Source organism: Camelina sativa, chromosome 5, assembly GCF_030686135.1.
Source record: "Camelina sativa cultivar CO46 ecotype springtype chromosome 5, ASM3068613v1".
In the NCBI taxonomy this organism is placed as follows: domain Eukaryota; kingdom Viridiplantae; phylum Streptophyta; class Magnoliopsida; order Brassicales; family Brassicaceae; genus Camelina; species Camelina sativa.
The window spans coordinates 9557206-9574174 of NC_141884.1; the positions used below are offsets into that span (position 1 = coordinate 9557206).

General features: G+C 35.2%; 2 protein-coding genes and 1 pseudogene across 15 annotated transcripts; 2 read left to right on the forward strand and 1 right to left on the reverse strand.

Moving 5' to 3' along the window:
- Positions 1-2155: 2155 nt before the first annotated feature.
- LOC104786361 (retrovirus-related Pol polyprotein from transposon RE1) lies at positions 2156-7683 on the forward strand. 13 transcript variants are annotated; one of them, XM_087449719.1, is made up of 4 exons: positions 2156-2212; positions 2307-2507; positions 3056-4142; positions 4433-7683. In XM_087449719.1, exon 4 carries the CDS (start codon positions 4601-4603, stop codon positions 5885-5887), a length of 1287 nt encoding a protein of 428 aa, XP_087305845.1. In that variant the 5' UTR covers positions 2156-2212; positions 2307-2507; positions 3056-4142; positions 4433-4600; the 3' UTR covers positions 5888-7683. The 13 variants fall into 13 exon arrangements, with proteins under 13 accessions (XP_087305845.1, XP_087305846.1, XP_087305850.1 ...); XM_087449720.1 differs by having other exon boundaries at positions 3056-4121; XM_087449724.1 differs by having other exon boundaries at positions 4433-4721.
- LOC147943454 (uncharacterized) lies at positions 3019-3387 on the forward strand. Its single transcript, XM_087512248.1, has one exon. It carries the CDS (start codon positions 3019-3021, stop codon positions 3385-3387), a length of 369 nt encoding a protein of 122 aa, XP_087368374.1.
- Positions 7684-10584: 2901 nt separating the features above from the next.
- Positions 10585-13523, reverse strand: LOC147943455 (uncharacterized; annotated as a pseudogene). The gene is made up of 9 exons (XR_015556590.1): positions 13364-13523; positions 13206-13294; positions 13009-13117; positions 12679-12927; positions 12545-12599; positions 11707-11990; positions 11177-11610; positions 10802-11089; positions 10585-10706 (listed from the first exon to the last, which is right to left on the reverse strand). The product of XR_015556590.1 is annotated as an uncharacterized LOC147943455 (transcript).
- Positions 13524-16969: the final 3446 nt, after the last annotated feature.

Here is a 16969-nt window from a genome sequence, read left to right on the forward strand (position 1 = left end):
AAAATCAATATGGAAACAAAAACTATGATATATTTAACCACACCTTCTATTGTATTTTTTTAGATATTCTGATATTCTATCTCTGAATCATTTGCAAACAAAGAAAACAACAATTTGATTCTCATTTTGTTTTCCAACAACCTATGAGATTTGATTCTTAACATAAGAAGAACTTCAGTTCACAGTTATTTAAATATTATAATTAATATATATAAGCTTAATAAAAAAATAAAATTTTACGAATATGTAAAATTAAAAAAAAAATATTATATAATATGATAATATAGTTGATGAGTTATAAAGAAAACATATTGGAATTAATAAAACATCATTAAATTTGTGCTAATATGGGTTAAATCCTCATTTTATTATTTATTAACATTATTAATATTAGAATATTTGACATAAAATTAAGTTAATTTAACTAAAATTGTGTAAAATAATTAAATCATTAGGAAAAATGTAACTTAATCATAACGTATAAATGACTTATTATGTATTTAGATCCCTTATTTTTTGTTATAATGATTAAAAATTAAAATAGAATCTCAAATACTAAACAAAACAAACAAATAGTCATAAAGTTTATTGCGGGTTAAAAAATTAATATATACATTTAGTTGCACAAACGGCCGGGAAATTTAGTTATTACTCTATTTGCAAAACATCTAATATTTAACAAATAAATACAATATAAAATTTAAATAATAAAAAAATTTATATCCACGTAGTGTACCGCAGATTGAAATCTAGTATTATGAATAAAAGTCACATTCTTCGTTTAGATTTTTCGTTCTCCTCAAAGTGAAGTACTCATGCAAACAAACTCGAAGTTGATTAAAACTTAAATAGTTGTTTTCTTATTTCATATCTTAATTATTAACCATCAACTGATTCCTATCATATTTAATCCGTTGCGATTTTTGTGACATTCTCCGTTTAGATTTTTGTTCTCTACAAAATACTTGAATCGAAAAATGAATATTGGATCAAAACAAAACATTAAGTCCGTATAATCGGTTCGATGAGTACTTAATTCTTTCCGTCTATATTAAGTAATGTTTTATATTTTTGTGTTTGTTTCACAAAAAAAAAATACTTGAAAAACAAGAAATATTATAAGAGATAATTTCTTATTTACTATGTGAAATAAAACATAATTTTGAAGTAGGGAGAATTGATCAAACAATTACTATACGTTTATTTTTTTGTTGGATTTCTAAATATACGTAACTTTTGGATAGCTAAAATCTGTATGGATCTGTGTTCCTACAAAAAGCGTCACTACTTTTGAACAAAAATTATATTTCGGTCAAATGGACAAAAATACTAATTTTCAAATGTCTTTCCAATAAACAACTTTGTTTCTTAAACCCCAATAAAAAATCTATAATATTTATTTTTCGTTAGGAATATGTGAGGCACAAAGGTTAGAAGTAAGTTTTTTTTTAAAAAACAAAACTCAATTTTGAATATCACTAGAGTCTTCATATGAAATAATTTCAAATTAAACGAATAATAGAAAAACTAAAAGAAATTAAAGCAAGATTTACAAATAACTGATCTAATTTAATGCATAATTTATATTAAAATATATTAAAATTTGAGTAATTCGGTGCATAAATGCATAATTTACATGATTGAATAATCTTAACACCAGTATCATTCTAACCATAAAAACATAAAAAATATAACACAATTTCAGCTATGAAAATCCTTTTAAAAACTGCAGATTTGATACAAAAGAGGAAGACTATGAAACCTTATACTTCAAAAAAACAAAAAAACAAAAACTTTCGAAAACGGCAAATAAAAACATAGGCCAAGCGAATTGTGGGCAAATAAAAACGAACAATAGTTAATGAGCTTCATTCAATCTAATTTTTGTCTAGGATGAATAATTTTCGTCACGGACTCACAAGTCTTCTAGACCAATATTCACTAGTATCTTCCAGAACACAATGACTTGCACATTACTCAAGAGATTGTTCAACGTAGAACCCGTAAACACTTTTCTGTGCCTGGTTTCATAATTTTACGAAGTAAACAGCCAAAATAAGTTTCTCGAACCCACGGCGGGGTTAGGCCTTCATTATCAAGGAGACGACCCCAAGTCAATCACTGAGTGAACATGAAGAATATTAAAGAGCCAGAACTTGGATAGCTTTGTCTAACAACACCAAGAGAGAAAGGTAAGAGTGAGTGAGAGCAAGTAAGGATGGATCTTGCAGAGAAGAATACTTCTTATAATCTCCGTTTTCTTTTGATCATATTCATAATTTGAGCTGTTGTAACTTGTATCGCAGCTTCTGCAACTATCCCAAAAGCAAATGCTCTTTTGAAATGGAAATCCACTTTCACAAACCAGAGACGCTCATCAAAGCTGTCTTCATGGGTCAATGATGCAAACATCAATACTAGCTTTTCCTGCACCAGTTGGTATGGTGTTTCCTGCAACTCACAAGGGAGTATCGAAAAGTTAAACCTTACTGACAACGCTATAGAAGGTACTCTCCAAGATTTCCCCTTTTCTTCTCTCCCAAACCTTGTTTACATTGATCTTAGGAAGAACCGTTTTTCTGGAACCATCTCTCCTCAATTCGGAAACATCTCTAAATTCATCTACTTTAACCTCTTCAATAACTATTTAACCGGAGAAATCCTACCTGAGCTTCGCAATTGGAGAAACCTAAAACCCTTTATCTTGATAAAAACAAGTTAAATGGATCGATTCCATTTGAGATCAGTCTGTTAACTTCAGTTCAGAATATCGCCTTGTCTAATATTAGCGATATATATTATGGGCTTTGTATGTTGGGCTTTACCGTTATTTACGTCAATAACGGTTTGTGTAAACCCTAGTTAAGCTTGTATAAATAGGGTTGTAATCTAAATCAATAAGATCAAGTCAGTTCAATACCTAATTCTACATAGTATCAGAGCTAGAAAAGTTCTAAAAGTTTCTTTTTTGTTTAAGAAAATCGATAGTTTCGATTTACCTTGTGTACCAAGTTATCTATGTCTACCAAAGAAGAACTTACGTCTTCTTCAACAGGAGCCCTCCTCGCTCAACCTACTTCCACGGTGGTGTCGCCGTATATGCTGTCCAGTTCCGATAACCCTGGTACTGTTATCACCTCTATTTTACTCAATGGAGACAACTACAATGAATGGTCTGAAGAGATGTTGAATGCTCTTCAAGCCAAACGGAAAACAGGATTCATTAATGGCTCAATCCCGAAGCCTGCAAGTAACGATCCAGATTTTGAAAATTGGAAAACTGTGAACTCGATGATTGTGGGATGGATCAGGGCTTCGATTGAACCAAAAGTTAAGTCTACCGTCACTTTTATCTCAGAAGCTAATCTTCTGTGGACTGAGTTGTAGCAGCGGTTCTCTGTGAGTAATTACGTTCGCGTGCATCAGATCAAGGCACAACTTGCCTCTTGTCGACAACATGGACAGACTTGTCGTCGAGTACTACGGAAAGTTGTGTCATCTTTGGGATGAATTGAAGAATTACCAAGCTAGTCCAGTGTGTCCGCATGGCTCGATTCTAACTGCAATTGTTACCGAACGAGATAATGAGAAGCTTCATCAGTTTATCATGGTCCTTGATGATGCACGATTTGGAGGGATTTGTACGAGTCTCATCAATATGGATCCACTCCCCACCCTTGGTGTTGCTTATTCTAAAGTTATTCAACAAGAGCAACGGCTTCAGGCTTCTCGTCTTCAGGAAGATCGTCATGAAGCTGTCGGGTTTGTGGTTTGTCACCAAGGTTCTTCCATCGGCACCGATCTTCCCACCGGGACTCGTGTTGAGTCTTCTGTCATTAAGTCTCGTCCTGTTTTGTGTTCTCACTGTGGCCATTCTGGACATGGAAAGAAGGACTGTTGGTCCATTGTCGGTTTTCCTGATTGGTGGACCGAGCGTAATAGTATTGGACGTGGCTCCGGTAGTCGTGGTCGTGGTGGGCGTGGAACTGGTTCGGGTCGTGGTAGAGGACAGTTTGCTACCGCTCACGCGACAAGCTCCAACCCGTCTATGTTTCCTGAATTTACACAAGATCAACTTCGTGTTCTCTCTCAGATGATTCAAGAGAAATCTTCTACTGCTGGTAACTCCGATAAATTGTCTGGTAAGAAACACTTTGGCGATGTTATTCTTGATACAGGGGCCTCTCACCATATGACTGGCCAACTTTCTCTCCTAACTAATGTTGTCTCCATTCCACCTTGTTCGATTGGTTTTGCTGATGGCAGTAAAACATTTGCATTAAGTATGGGAGAGTTCCCTCTTTCGGAGAAAGCTACACTTAATAATGTGCTTTATGTGCCATCGTTGAATTGCACTTTAATTTATGTATCTAAGATTGTCAAGCAGACAAAGTGTATGGCCGTGTTTAATGATACAATATGTGTTTTACAGGACCGTTTCTCGAGGACTTTGATTGGAAGAGGTGAAGAGGGTGATGGAGTTTATTATCTAACGGATGTTGCTACTGCCAAGATACACACGGTTAACGTCTCCTCTGATCAAGCTTTGTGGCATCAACGGTTGGGTTATCCAAGTTTTTCCGTACTTTCTGCATTACCTATGATTTCTGTTTTGAATTCCTCTCTAAGCTCTCGTTCTTGTGACGTATGTTTTCGAGCTAAACAAACTAGAGAAGTTTTTCCTAAAAGTATTAATAAAGCATCAGATTGTTTTTCTTTAATCCATTGCGATGTTTGGGGTCCCTATCGTGTTTTTTCTTCTACTGGTGCTGTCTATTTTTTGACAATTGTGGATGATTTTTCACGGACTGTTTGGACGTATCTCATGCTTGAAAAATCGGAAGTACGTACAATCCTGACAAACTTTCTTGCTTACACCGAGAAACAGTTTAGCAAAAGTGTAAAAATGGTCCGTAGTGATAATGGGACTGAATTCATGTGCCTCTCCGCTTTGTTTCGACAACTTGGTATTGTCCATCAAACTTCTTTTGTTGGGACTCCTCAACAGAATGGACGCGTTGAACGGAAGCATGGACATATTCTCAACGTTGCTCGTGCCTTGTTGTTTCAAGCAAATATGCCAATTAAATTCTGGGGTGAGGCTATCCTCACTGCCGCCTATTTGATCAACCGTACACCTACTGCCGTTCTTAAACATCGTTCTCCTTATGAAGTTCTACATGGTTTTGCACCATGTTATGATCGATTGAGTGTCTTTGGTTCCGCGTGTTATGTTCATTGGGTCTCTCGTGATCAAGACAAGTTCGGTGCACGAAGCCGTTTATGTATCTTCGTCGGTTATCCGTTGGGTCAAAAAGGCTGTAAAGTTTATGATATCGACCATGATCAGTTTTTCGTCTCTCGAGATGTTATTTTCCGTGAGGATGTTTTCCCGTTTGCCTCCGTCAGTCCCACTCCGACTCTGTTATCCTCTGTTCCTGCTGTCGTACCTGATGAAGATTGGTTTGTGGATCTCTCTGACAGGGGGAGTCATCCTATTCCGGTTTCCTCTCCTTCTGTTGTCTCCGACAAGCATCCTGCTCCCTCGGATCGTTCTCATTCCGACACTGGTACTGTTGCGATACGCGGTTCGTCGCAACTCCCAATTAACTCTGTTCCTGCTCTTGAGAAAGTCATCTCTACTCTGACATCAGAGGTTTCTACCGATGCAACCGAGACTTTATCTCCTGAATGTGTTGTTCAGTCACCGTCTCCCTCCCGTACTGTGTCTGCGTCGTCTCCTTCTTCTCCGGCGTTGGCTGACCTCCCACCTCCGCGTCCGGGTAAACGACAAATAAAGGAATCTGTACGTTTAAAGGATTATGTGTTGTATAACACGACTACTGATTTTAACCCCGCTCACGCTCTCGCATCCTCTGTTTATTAGTCCTCGCCATCGGTCCAAGGTAATACTCTGTATCCTTTGACGGATTATATTTTCGATGAACAGTTTTCTGCAGGCCATCGTGCGGTTTTAGCTGCTATCACCAATGGTGCGGAACCCCAAAGCTTTAAAGATGCTGTTCGTATCAAGGTCTGTAATGACGCCATGTTTAAAGAGGTCGATGCTCTTGAGTTTAAACGTACTTGGGATGTTGTCGATCTTCCACCAGGTAAAGTGGCAATCGACAGTCAATGGGTCTTTAAAACCAAGTACAACGAGGATGGTTCCATTGAACGCTACAAAGCTAGGCTGGTTGTCCGTGGTAATCGGCAGATTGAAGGGGTGGATTTTAACGAAACTTTTGCACCAGTGGTGAAAATGACTACGGTCCGTACTTTGTTGCGTCTTGTTGCTGCTAAACAATGGGAGGTCTATCAAATGGATGTTAACAATGCTTTTCTTCATGGCGATCTTGACGAAGAGGTTTATATGAAGCTTCCTCTTGGTTTCCGATCCTCCCATCCTAACAAGGTTTGTCGTCTTAAAAAGGCGTTGTATGGGCTTAAACAAGCTCCGCGGTGTTGGTTCAAGAAGCTCTCGGACTCTTTGCTCCGTTTTGGTTTTGTTCAAGCCTACGATGATTACTCTTTGTTTTCATACACTAGAGACAATATCGACCTCCGCGTATTGATTTATGTCGATGACTTGCTCATTTGTGGTAATGATAGTTATATGCTGTGCAAATTCGAAGATTATTTGGGAAAATGTTTTTCCATGAAGGATTTAGGGCGGTTGAAATATTTTCTAGGTATTGAAGTTTCCCGTGGGGCAGAAGGCATATTTTTGTCTCAGCGTAAGTACGCCTTGGATATTATAATGGACAGCGGGAACCTTGGTGCTCGTCCAGCAGACACTCCTCTAGAAGAAAACCATCATCTTGCTGAGGATGATGGTCCTTTGCTTTCCGATCCCACGCCTTATCGTCGTCTAGTTGGACGTTTGCTCTACCTTCTTCATACCCGTCCTGAGTTAGCCTATTCGGTTCATGTGTTGTCTCAATTTATGAAACATCCACGGGCGGCTCACTGGGATGCGGCATTACATGTTGTCAAGTTTTTAAAAGGTTCACGAGGCCAAGGAATCCTTCTCCAGGCAGATTCAGATTTGTCACTAACGGTGTATTGTGATTCGGATTGGTCTACTTGTAAGATTACTCGTCGCTCTCTCACTGCGTTTGTTGTACTTCTTGGTGGTTCTCCGATTGCTTGGAAGGCTAAGAAGCCAGATGTTGTCTCTCATTCTTCCGCTGAAGCTGAATATCGTGCCATGTCGGTTGCTCTCCGTGAGATAAAATGGCTGCGTAAGTTGTTAAAAGAATTTGGTATTGATCAGTCTGGGCCAACTCGCCTGTTCTGTGATAACAAAGCTGCGCTTCACATAGCTGCTAATCCAGTCTTCCATGAGCGAACTAAACATATCGAAAATGATTGTCATGCTGTTCGTGATGCAGTTCGTGATGGTATTATTACTACTCAGCATGTTCGGTCCGAAGATCAGCTCGCTGACTTATTAACTAAGGCGCTTGGTCGACCGCAGTTTCTCTACTTAATGTCCAAGTTGGGTGTTAAGGCCTTCCCACTCCAACGTGAGGGGGAATATTAGCGATATATATTATGGGCTTTGTATGTTGGGCTTTAACGTGTTATTTACGTCAATGACGGTTTGTGTATACCCTAGTTAAGCTTGTATAAATAGGGTTGTAATCTAAATCAATAAGATCAAGTCAGTTCAATACCTAATTCTACATCTAACAATTCCTTATCTGGACCAATACCTTCTTCCATACGAAATCTAACCTACTTGGTGAAGTTGTACCTTTATATCAAATCTCTCTCGGGTCCACTTCCTTCTGAGATTGGAAACTTATCCAACCTTGTTACGCTAGACCTTAGTGCAAACAACCTGTCTGGATTAATACCCTCTTCCATTGGAAATATCACAAATTTGGTAACACTTCAGCACTTTTCCAAATTTTTTCCTGGTCCACTTCCTTCCAAGATTGGAAACTTACCCAACCTTGTTGACCTAAGCCTTAGTGAAAACAACTTGTCTGAACTGGTACCCTCTTCAATCGGTAACTTTACCACGCGGAATCATTACACCTCAGTCATAACCAGCTCTCGAGTCATATTCCATTGGGAGTTGCAAACTCTTTAGAGCTAACTAACTTGCAACTCACCGGAAACAACTTCACTGGTTTCTTGCCTGAAAACATTTGCAAAGGTGGGAAGCTTCAGAATCTCTCATTAGATTATAATCACTTCGAAGGTCCTATCCAAAAACGTTTGAGAGATTGTGACAGCTTGATCATAGCAATTTTCATAGGGAACAGATTCATTGGAGATATTTGTGAAGCTTTTGGGGTTTACCCACATCTTGATTTCATTAATCTCAGCCATAACAAATTCCATGGTGAGATTTTAGGCAACTGGGGGAAGAGAGTCAAAAGCTAAGTGCCTTGATCATGTCAAACAACAACATCAGGGGTGTTATCCCACCAGAGATTTGGAACATGACACAACTAGTTGTGCTAGATCTGTCTACCAACAACCTCGCTGGTGAGCTTCAAGAAGGAATTGGAAATCTCACAGGTTTGTCGAAGCTGCTACTTAATGGAAATCAGTTATCTGGAAGAGTTCCTGCAGGTTTAAGTTTCTTAACCAAGCTCGAGTCTCCGGATAAATATATAACAGTAAATATATCAACAAACAAAAAATATATCAAAAAAAGGGTGAGGTTTGTTTCTTCTCCTCACCTCAGCCTCAAAATCCGGATGAGAAGTCGCCTCATCATGTACTCGCCACTTATCACATGAAAATTCCGTATGAATTTATATTTGAAAGTTTCACGCCTATGAGAGTTTATTCTTTCTTAGAGATCATCCCCTATATATTAATAGAGAAGCACACTCTTGAAAAAGCTGAGCTGTCACCACCAGAGAGCTCGAGATACATTTAACTATTTAGACTCATTTTGATTTATTATTTACAACTATATGACATTGTCGTTTTGAAAAAAAAAAAACAAAATGTGTTATTTTAAAAAACTTTATCACATAACTTTATTAATATTAATTAAGTTTAACCTTTAAATATATTTTATATATTAAAAAATGATTAATAGAAATGCATCGGATCTCACAAATTCAAGCGAGAGGATGCGAATATATTTTGCTGCTCAAAATATTTAAACCCGTTGTGGGATGGCTTAGCGGACGGGTTTGATCGGATTAACAATTTTATTTAAATTATCTGGTTGATGTAATTTTAGTTTTTTGCAGTTTTTATCTGATTTGATAGTTCAAGATTTTGATTAAAAAAAATCTAACGATCACTAATTCGGTTCACATTCTATCCAGATCTGTCATCATGTCAATTTAAAATTTTATGGTGAAACGATTACTATTTTAAACTTTCATAAACTTGATGAATTCAAAATAATATAAGTTTTGATGTTATATTAAATAAATATATTTACAAATGTAATAACTCAAACAAAAATTTCACTCCGTGCAACTTGCACGGATTATTACCTAGTAGGATCTTTCAAGGGAAGAAGCATAATGTGTAAGTGATATGCAACCCTAGTAGTAGACAATCCTTGACCTTACCCAAAGTGAATACGAGGAGGAGGATTGGAGTGGTGAGCTATTACGGGTATGATCCAATTGGAAAACAATACAAGGTATTTTCCATGACCTCCTTAAATTATGGGGGACAAGATGTGGTGTCTGAAGAGCAGCAAGTTCTGACTTTATGAACAAGAGAACTGTCATGGAGAAGGATTGAATGTTCCATACCACATTCTCCAGAATATGATGATGTATGCAATGGTGTTTTATATTATCCAGCTGTTCATATGTCTACATTGGATACCATAATCATTTGCTTTGATGTTAGGTTTGAGACTTTGTGATTCGTTAAAGTCCTGGATAGTTTCACTACACCACTTGGTTATCCACCTCTGCAAAACTACAATGGTAAATTAGGTTTAGTATGTCTGAAGGGTCCCATCGTCTTAATAGGAATAGTAGAAGTATTGAGTTGCGAATTCTGGAAGATGACGGTAAGCAGGAGTGGTCGGAGCATACATACACTACAAGAGATATGTACATTGTTAGCGCATAAAAACTGCTATGGTAGGTATTTCTCATCGAAATCGCAAATGCTGTGACATCGGCAGCCATGGTAGGTGTCACCCATACGATAGCGTTGTTTGCGTATGCTATGATTGGCAAAGATACTATAGCAATATTTCGAAGCTATTATTTGTTATTATATAACACGTAGATTTTTGTTATCGTAGGTCATTCTACAATAGCAATTATCTTTTGTTTTGAAATATACTGGTGCAGCATGACTTCAATGCTATAATATATTTATATACAATAGCTTTTGAGAATTGTTATATATAATATACTTATAGCATTTTTATTAGCTGTAGTATACTGTTTCATAACAAATTATCATAGCTGTGATATATGAATTGAATTTTTTTTTTTTTTGTCCATATATATTTTTTTTCCAGAAAGCTATAAACCTGTTTAATCTATAAACCAATTAACAGAACAAGTAGAGATTTAAATCATTAAACATAAATCTGTCTCCAATTCAACATTCTGAACATAAGTCTACAAAGTCATTCAACATAGGTTGTAAAGTCTGAATCCAAAATACATAACATTAGGCATATATAAGTTGATTAATTAGCTTAGTCTTAACTAATTAAAACTAGCTAACTTGGACCAAAGTTTCTTCATTCCCTGCAACAAGCAACAATGTATTATATCAGTTATTTATATCAGTAGTAGTATGTCATATGTTAAACGAAAACACAAACATAACACAAATTACTTACCTCAGTTTCATAAACTCAAAAGATGACCAACTTATCCATCGGCCAAGCAATAGATGAACCGTGTGCATCTCTCATGTACTCGATTTCATCTGATGTCCTCCAGACTGCTGCATCATCTATCTTTACTACATCAACCCATACTCTAGCTGCATTTTCCCCCAAGCGAACAAAGTGGAATTTAAGGTCTGGATCGATTGAATGCACTCGTCCTTCAGCAACAACCTGCTTCTTTCCACTAATATCCAGTAACTTGCATTTCTGATTTTCCTTGACAGCTCCATTTTTACGCTGCCATGTTAACAATATTAACCAGTTTACAACAAATAGAATAATAACTAGAATGTTTTTCTAAAATGATGTATCAAGAATATTTACCGGAGATCTTCGAAGAGGGGCTTTTGTAGCAAGTTGAGTTTTTCTTACAAAAGATTTTGGACCTGTTGGTGGAGACTTATCAATAGTATGTTTTGAACCTGCTCCTAAAGTTTTCTCACTACTTCAAACATTTGGAGAAAAGATTTTTGACTTGATGCATATGGTGCAGATTGAATGATAACTTTGCTGGCAGGCCATGCTACAAAAGATTTGACACAGTTCTTAAGGTATGCCACATCCACCGTAGACCTCCATATAAATGTTTCAGGCTGAAGCACCTTATCAACAAATACTTTGACTGCAATTGGTCCGATAGGAATGCCATTAACTAATGTTGTTGGTTCTTCCGTCTGCCATCGTCCTTCTGCAACAACTACATCATTTGCAGACAAATCCAATAGTATGCATTTATTCGGCGAATTTGTGCATGGTCCCTGTCAAAGTCATTAACACAACAATCTGATTATGTTAATTAATCATTCTTCCAAATAATCCTACAGCCATGATACTATAGCAATATTTAATTTTACCAGCGGTGTAATATCTTCAATTTCGAGCTCCTTTTCTAAGTTAACACACTTAGAGGCAGGCCATGCAATCATCTGTCCAACAGCTTTATCAACTGTCAACATGTTATGCGCAGGTCTCCAAAGGAACATTTCTGGTAAAATAGCAGTTTCAACCAAAACTTTAACATCTGATGGGCCTAAGCGACAATCATTCACTAACTCCTCCGGATCAGAGGAAATAATGCGTCCCTCAGCAACATTTGCATCACCACTAGTCCAATCAGTCAAAACACACTTAGGGGGTGGTATTGGTTTGAGATTTATGAAGATTTTTGAAGAGTTCAACAAAATCATAAAAAATGAATAAGTGAAAGATTGTTAAAGATTGCTAGAGAGTTTTGTTGATTAGTTTTCTAAAATCTTGTAAAGTCCTCCAAACAATCCTTGTATTTTTATGATACTTTCCATGACTTTATTTTGTAAAGAAATGGTCTAAAATTATGAACCAATAACATAATAATTGAACTCATTAACAATCCTAGATTTTTTTGTTTTAATTGAATAACACAAAACTTTTAATGACTTTATAAAAGTCTGAATCCAATAACCCATATTTGTTAAGATTTTAAATGACTTTTTATAAATCACAAACTAATAACACTAAACTTTAACAGAGTTTAACAAAATCTTGATCTAATAACAACAGATTTTACATAACATTTAAAATCTTTAAAACTCTATTCAAATCTTAAACCAATAACCCCCACTTAGATTGTGATTTTTTTCACACTCTATACAATTACCAATAGAGTACATATCAGACAGTAAATAGTAACAAATAAAAAATCACGCATCTTATATAAATTACTCACTTTAGCAGCTGAGTTTTCACCAACTTCAGTGTCTTGTCCTTGCTACAAATAAAAAAGCATAGTTAAATCTTGGATGCTAATTCAGCATGTTAATTAATGCATAAATAGTTAAGTGTCTAACCTTGTTCTTGAGAATGTCAGTTATATTTTCTAACTCATTGACCTTTTGCTGGAGATGAACATGCTTATCTTGCAATTCAGCCATACACTTATGATTCACTGGGAGACAAGCTAATTTGTTCTTAGACATGTTTCTTTCCATTGCCCTCATTCGACCAGGATTATCAGGTCCTAACAGTTGGACAAGTGTATCGTCTGTTTCATTGGTTGTAGTTGGTGTAGTACCACTAATAATCTCATCTGCCTTTTTCTGGAAATTACAATTTCAAATGATCACACAATGCACAAACAATATTCAAACCATCAGAACAAGGCAAAATATATAACTCACAATCTTTTCAGCTGCACTAGTATTCACTGGTGTACCATCTTTCTTGATACGAGACTTGACCCAGACCTTTAGCCTTGTCACCTCTGATGGGTTTGCAGATTCCTTTTTCTAAACAAATAAAAAATTACTAGAAAGAACAAGTATTTAAAAGTAGAATGACCATCCTAAAAATAAATATATTTAAAAGGATACTGATCATATCTTATGTTAGTCTAACCATCCCTCTGCGACTACATGTGTGAGGAATCTGTTTGCGCCTTCTTTCCTTATAGCTATCGCTTATAACCTAATAGATGAATAATTATTATGTAATCTATGATCTAACAAAGAAACTCATTTATTTGTAGATGCATACCTTGAATTCTTTGCTAGTTTTATATTTGACAAATTTACGCCATTCGAAAGGAGATATATTCTTAGGTCACAGATTCATCCTCATGGAGAATTGAAGGTTAGTATTAGCTTCTCTTAGATTTGACAATGCCTCCTTTATATGCCCTCCATAAACATCCCATTTGCTTCAGCACTGCAACCTTTTGATACTCTTCATCTACTGCAAACTTTGCCTGCATTCATTATAGGGAAAAAAAGTTTGTGAAAAAACGGTATTTGATCGAAGTTAACTAAGTAAATGAAAATAGCATACCTTAATAGATTTCCAGAGAACTATCTTGATGTCTTCACCTACTTTGGGCCAACGATCAATTGTGATTGGAACGTGTTCCCGTACCAATGCGCCTACGTATGATGCCATCTTAACTGACCCTTCACCATAAGGCTCTCCCATCATAGTGTATTGTACTTGAACTCATCTTCTTTCAAATCCTCACCCTCTGCAATCTGACTCAACTCATCCGTATCAGCAAACTACTCATCCAGATATTCAGCCGCTTGATATAACCCAAAAATCACATCATTCCACTGACTTTGATTGCTTTCACCATCAACCACTGGATTCAATTCTCCATGATAATACCAATCAGACCGCATCTTATATGCTTCATCCATTCCTCTTGTTACCAGATGATCAACTACAATACTGCCAACATGCCGATCTATATTACGACAACCAATGCAAGGACATACAATCAAATCAACGTCTCCCATATCCGCAGACACAGCTCGTACAAAATTTGTAGACCCTCTCTCATACGCAGGATCAGCTCTTCATTTTTTTTTGCAAAGTTAACGAAAAAAAAACCAAGTAAAGTCTCCAAACACCTACTAACATCTAAGCTACATAACTAAAATTCTTACCTGCAAAGATGCACCCAATCCTTTTCCACCATTATAAGTTCTAACCTTAATTTAAACCTTTAGAACCACTTATCAAATAACTCAAACACATATAATAACTCAAACACATATAATAACTCAAACACATATAATATATAACTCCATCAAAACAATCTCTATAATTCTGTATATTTTAAACAAAGCAATCTGAAAACACACAAAAAAAAGAGATAACAAACTCGATTAATTTACAGAATCAAAGAGAAGATGGTACTAACCTGTTGTGTGATAAAAGAAAGATAAGCTTCAAACTCCCATTGTTTTACTCGACAACACTTGCAAAACAATATAATATTACAGAATCAGTAAAGTTATAACAGATCTGCAGATTCAGAGAACATATGAAGCTAAAACAGATTTAGATAACATATCTAATAAACTCGATTTTAAGAAAAATTCCGAAATAGTGTAAAAATAATTGCTTCGAATCATTGCTATTTGACCCGGACCTGTTCTAAAAAAATTTCGCAAAGAACAGACATGTTATAAGAGGAGTTTCTCGACCAAATCATATAATAACACAAACGCATGTGGCAAACCAAATCGGATTTTCAGAACATATCCAACATAGACACAAAAACCGAAGTTTGTGAAAAAACGATTTTCAGACGCAACAAGAAGAGATTCGGTGGTAAAATCAGATTAAAGGAAAAAATTAACAGAGTAAGATAGACATTTGCCTTCGATTTGAGCTCAACGCTAACATATATTGGTGGAATTAGGGCCGCCGATAGTTCCGATGATGTCGCGGCTGATTACCTTCTACGATGGAAGCAACAGAGGTGACGGCAGAACCAATTTTAGGGTTTGAGAGAAAGAGGGAAAACAATGCGGCAAATTGGTTTTTTTTTTTATCTCACAGGGTTTATCGAGAAAGAGGGAAAAAACAATAAAGGCAAAAAGTCTATTTTTTGCCTAAGTATTTAGTGAAATTAGAGATTTTAGTTTTCTGCTTATTGAAATCCTATTATAACGTTACTAAAAAGCTATTATATAATAACCAAAATTGTAACTTACTTTCAATAGCAGTTGAGCAAACCGTGCTATAACAATGTGCTATAAATGTAGAGTTTTTTTTGTAGTGATATGTATTGCCTGCTTTATGGCCAAGTGTAATTGGAAATACATCTGTACACCTTGTTGGAGTGACTCAGACAAACGAAATGGTGTTGGCCTCCTGCTACAGAACCGTGCCTTTCTATGTTTTTTACTACAATATAGAAAAAAACACGATCCTAAGAGTTGAAATTCAAGGAATGGAAGCGTTAGGTAATATAGTTTACACTTCTTTAGACCATATAGAAAACGTGAAACTTTTGTACGTGTTTTAGTTAGGCCTTTTAGAACTCTGAGATTTTTTTTTTTAACATAACTGGTTTGGCCCTAAGTTCTCATCAGTTCATCGATTTTACCACTGTCCTTGTTGTTGGGTTACTTTTTTTCCTTTGTTTTCTCTTAGATTACAGTGAGCGATGGTTTCCAAAAACCAAAAAGTACTATATTGATGAGAGACTCACACCAATGAAAGTATAAAATTATGAACATATTCTAAAACTAAAGTTTACACTTTACTACAAAAAAATATGTTATATTTGGTGGAAAATTTAATGGGTGTATTTTACACATGCTCTAAAGATGTTTATGGTAAAAACTAAAAAAAGATTCAACTAGTTAGAGAGGATTCAACATGCTCTAAAGATTCATCATATCAGGTAGATAATTTGTTTTTCTTTAATTAAATTATTATTTTATTTAGTTAGAAAAGATTTCAACCTATTAATGATTAAAAGTTATTAATACATTTAAATTTACATATAAACTTGTAAAAACCCCTAGTATCTTATAGCATAAAATAAATATCTAAAACGTTTTATATTTTGATTAGTCGACACTTTTCACAAATTTGACGAACAAAACGAAGAGAGTACTGCCTATTTTTTTAACAGTCGTGCGACCAACCTTGACGACCTGAAAACTATACTATTTCAGTGGCAAAAAACAGTCCCAGCGACACACAAAGACCAACGCGACAACAAAGTAGTATAAAATCAGCACCTAGAGAGTTCATTATTTGCTGTTTTTCTTTTTTTAGTGTAATTTTTTAAATATCTTTAGTTTTGATAGTTACAAACTTACGATGAATCCTACTATATTAATTGGGAAGTACAAATATCAAACTAACCTCAAAATATGTAAAAAAATTAAATTCAACTGCCATCAAAAAAATTTAATTAAGATTAATTAATTAATTAAATAAATATAATTAATTAAAAATAAAAAAATGCTGACAGATAAAAATGAAAAAATCTAGAAAAGTAAAAAAAAAAAATCTATTCAATTCAAAACTAATTTGTACTTGAAAAAAAATAAAGAAAAAATAAAAATTTACAGTTAAGATTTTTTAAAAATACAGAGAATTATTAGTTAAAATAATTATTTTCTCTCTCTCTAATAAAGTTATGGACGAAAATTACTAATTTTTTTTTTTAAATATATAAATCAATCAGAATTTCAACTAAGATTTTATATCCAAGTAGACAATAAAATTATTTTTTATAACTAGATTTGAAAGATTTTATTAAGATTTCAAATTATGATTTTCCTATCATCTTTCTTTTATTTTATTTCAAAATAAATTTTTAAAGAAATATAACGATAATTTTTC

What these genes read in the sequence shown, in the direction of transcription:
- LOC147943454 (XM_087512248.1), top strand. Translation starts at nt 3,019, where the DNA reads ATGTCTACCAAAGAAGAACTTACGTCTTCTTCAACAGGAGCCCTCCTC.
- LOC104786361 (XM_087449715.1), top strand. Translation starts at nt 3,458, where the DNA reads ATGGACAGACTTGTCGTCGAGTACTACGGAAAGTTGTGTCATCTTTGG.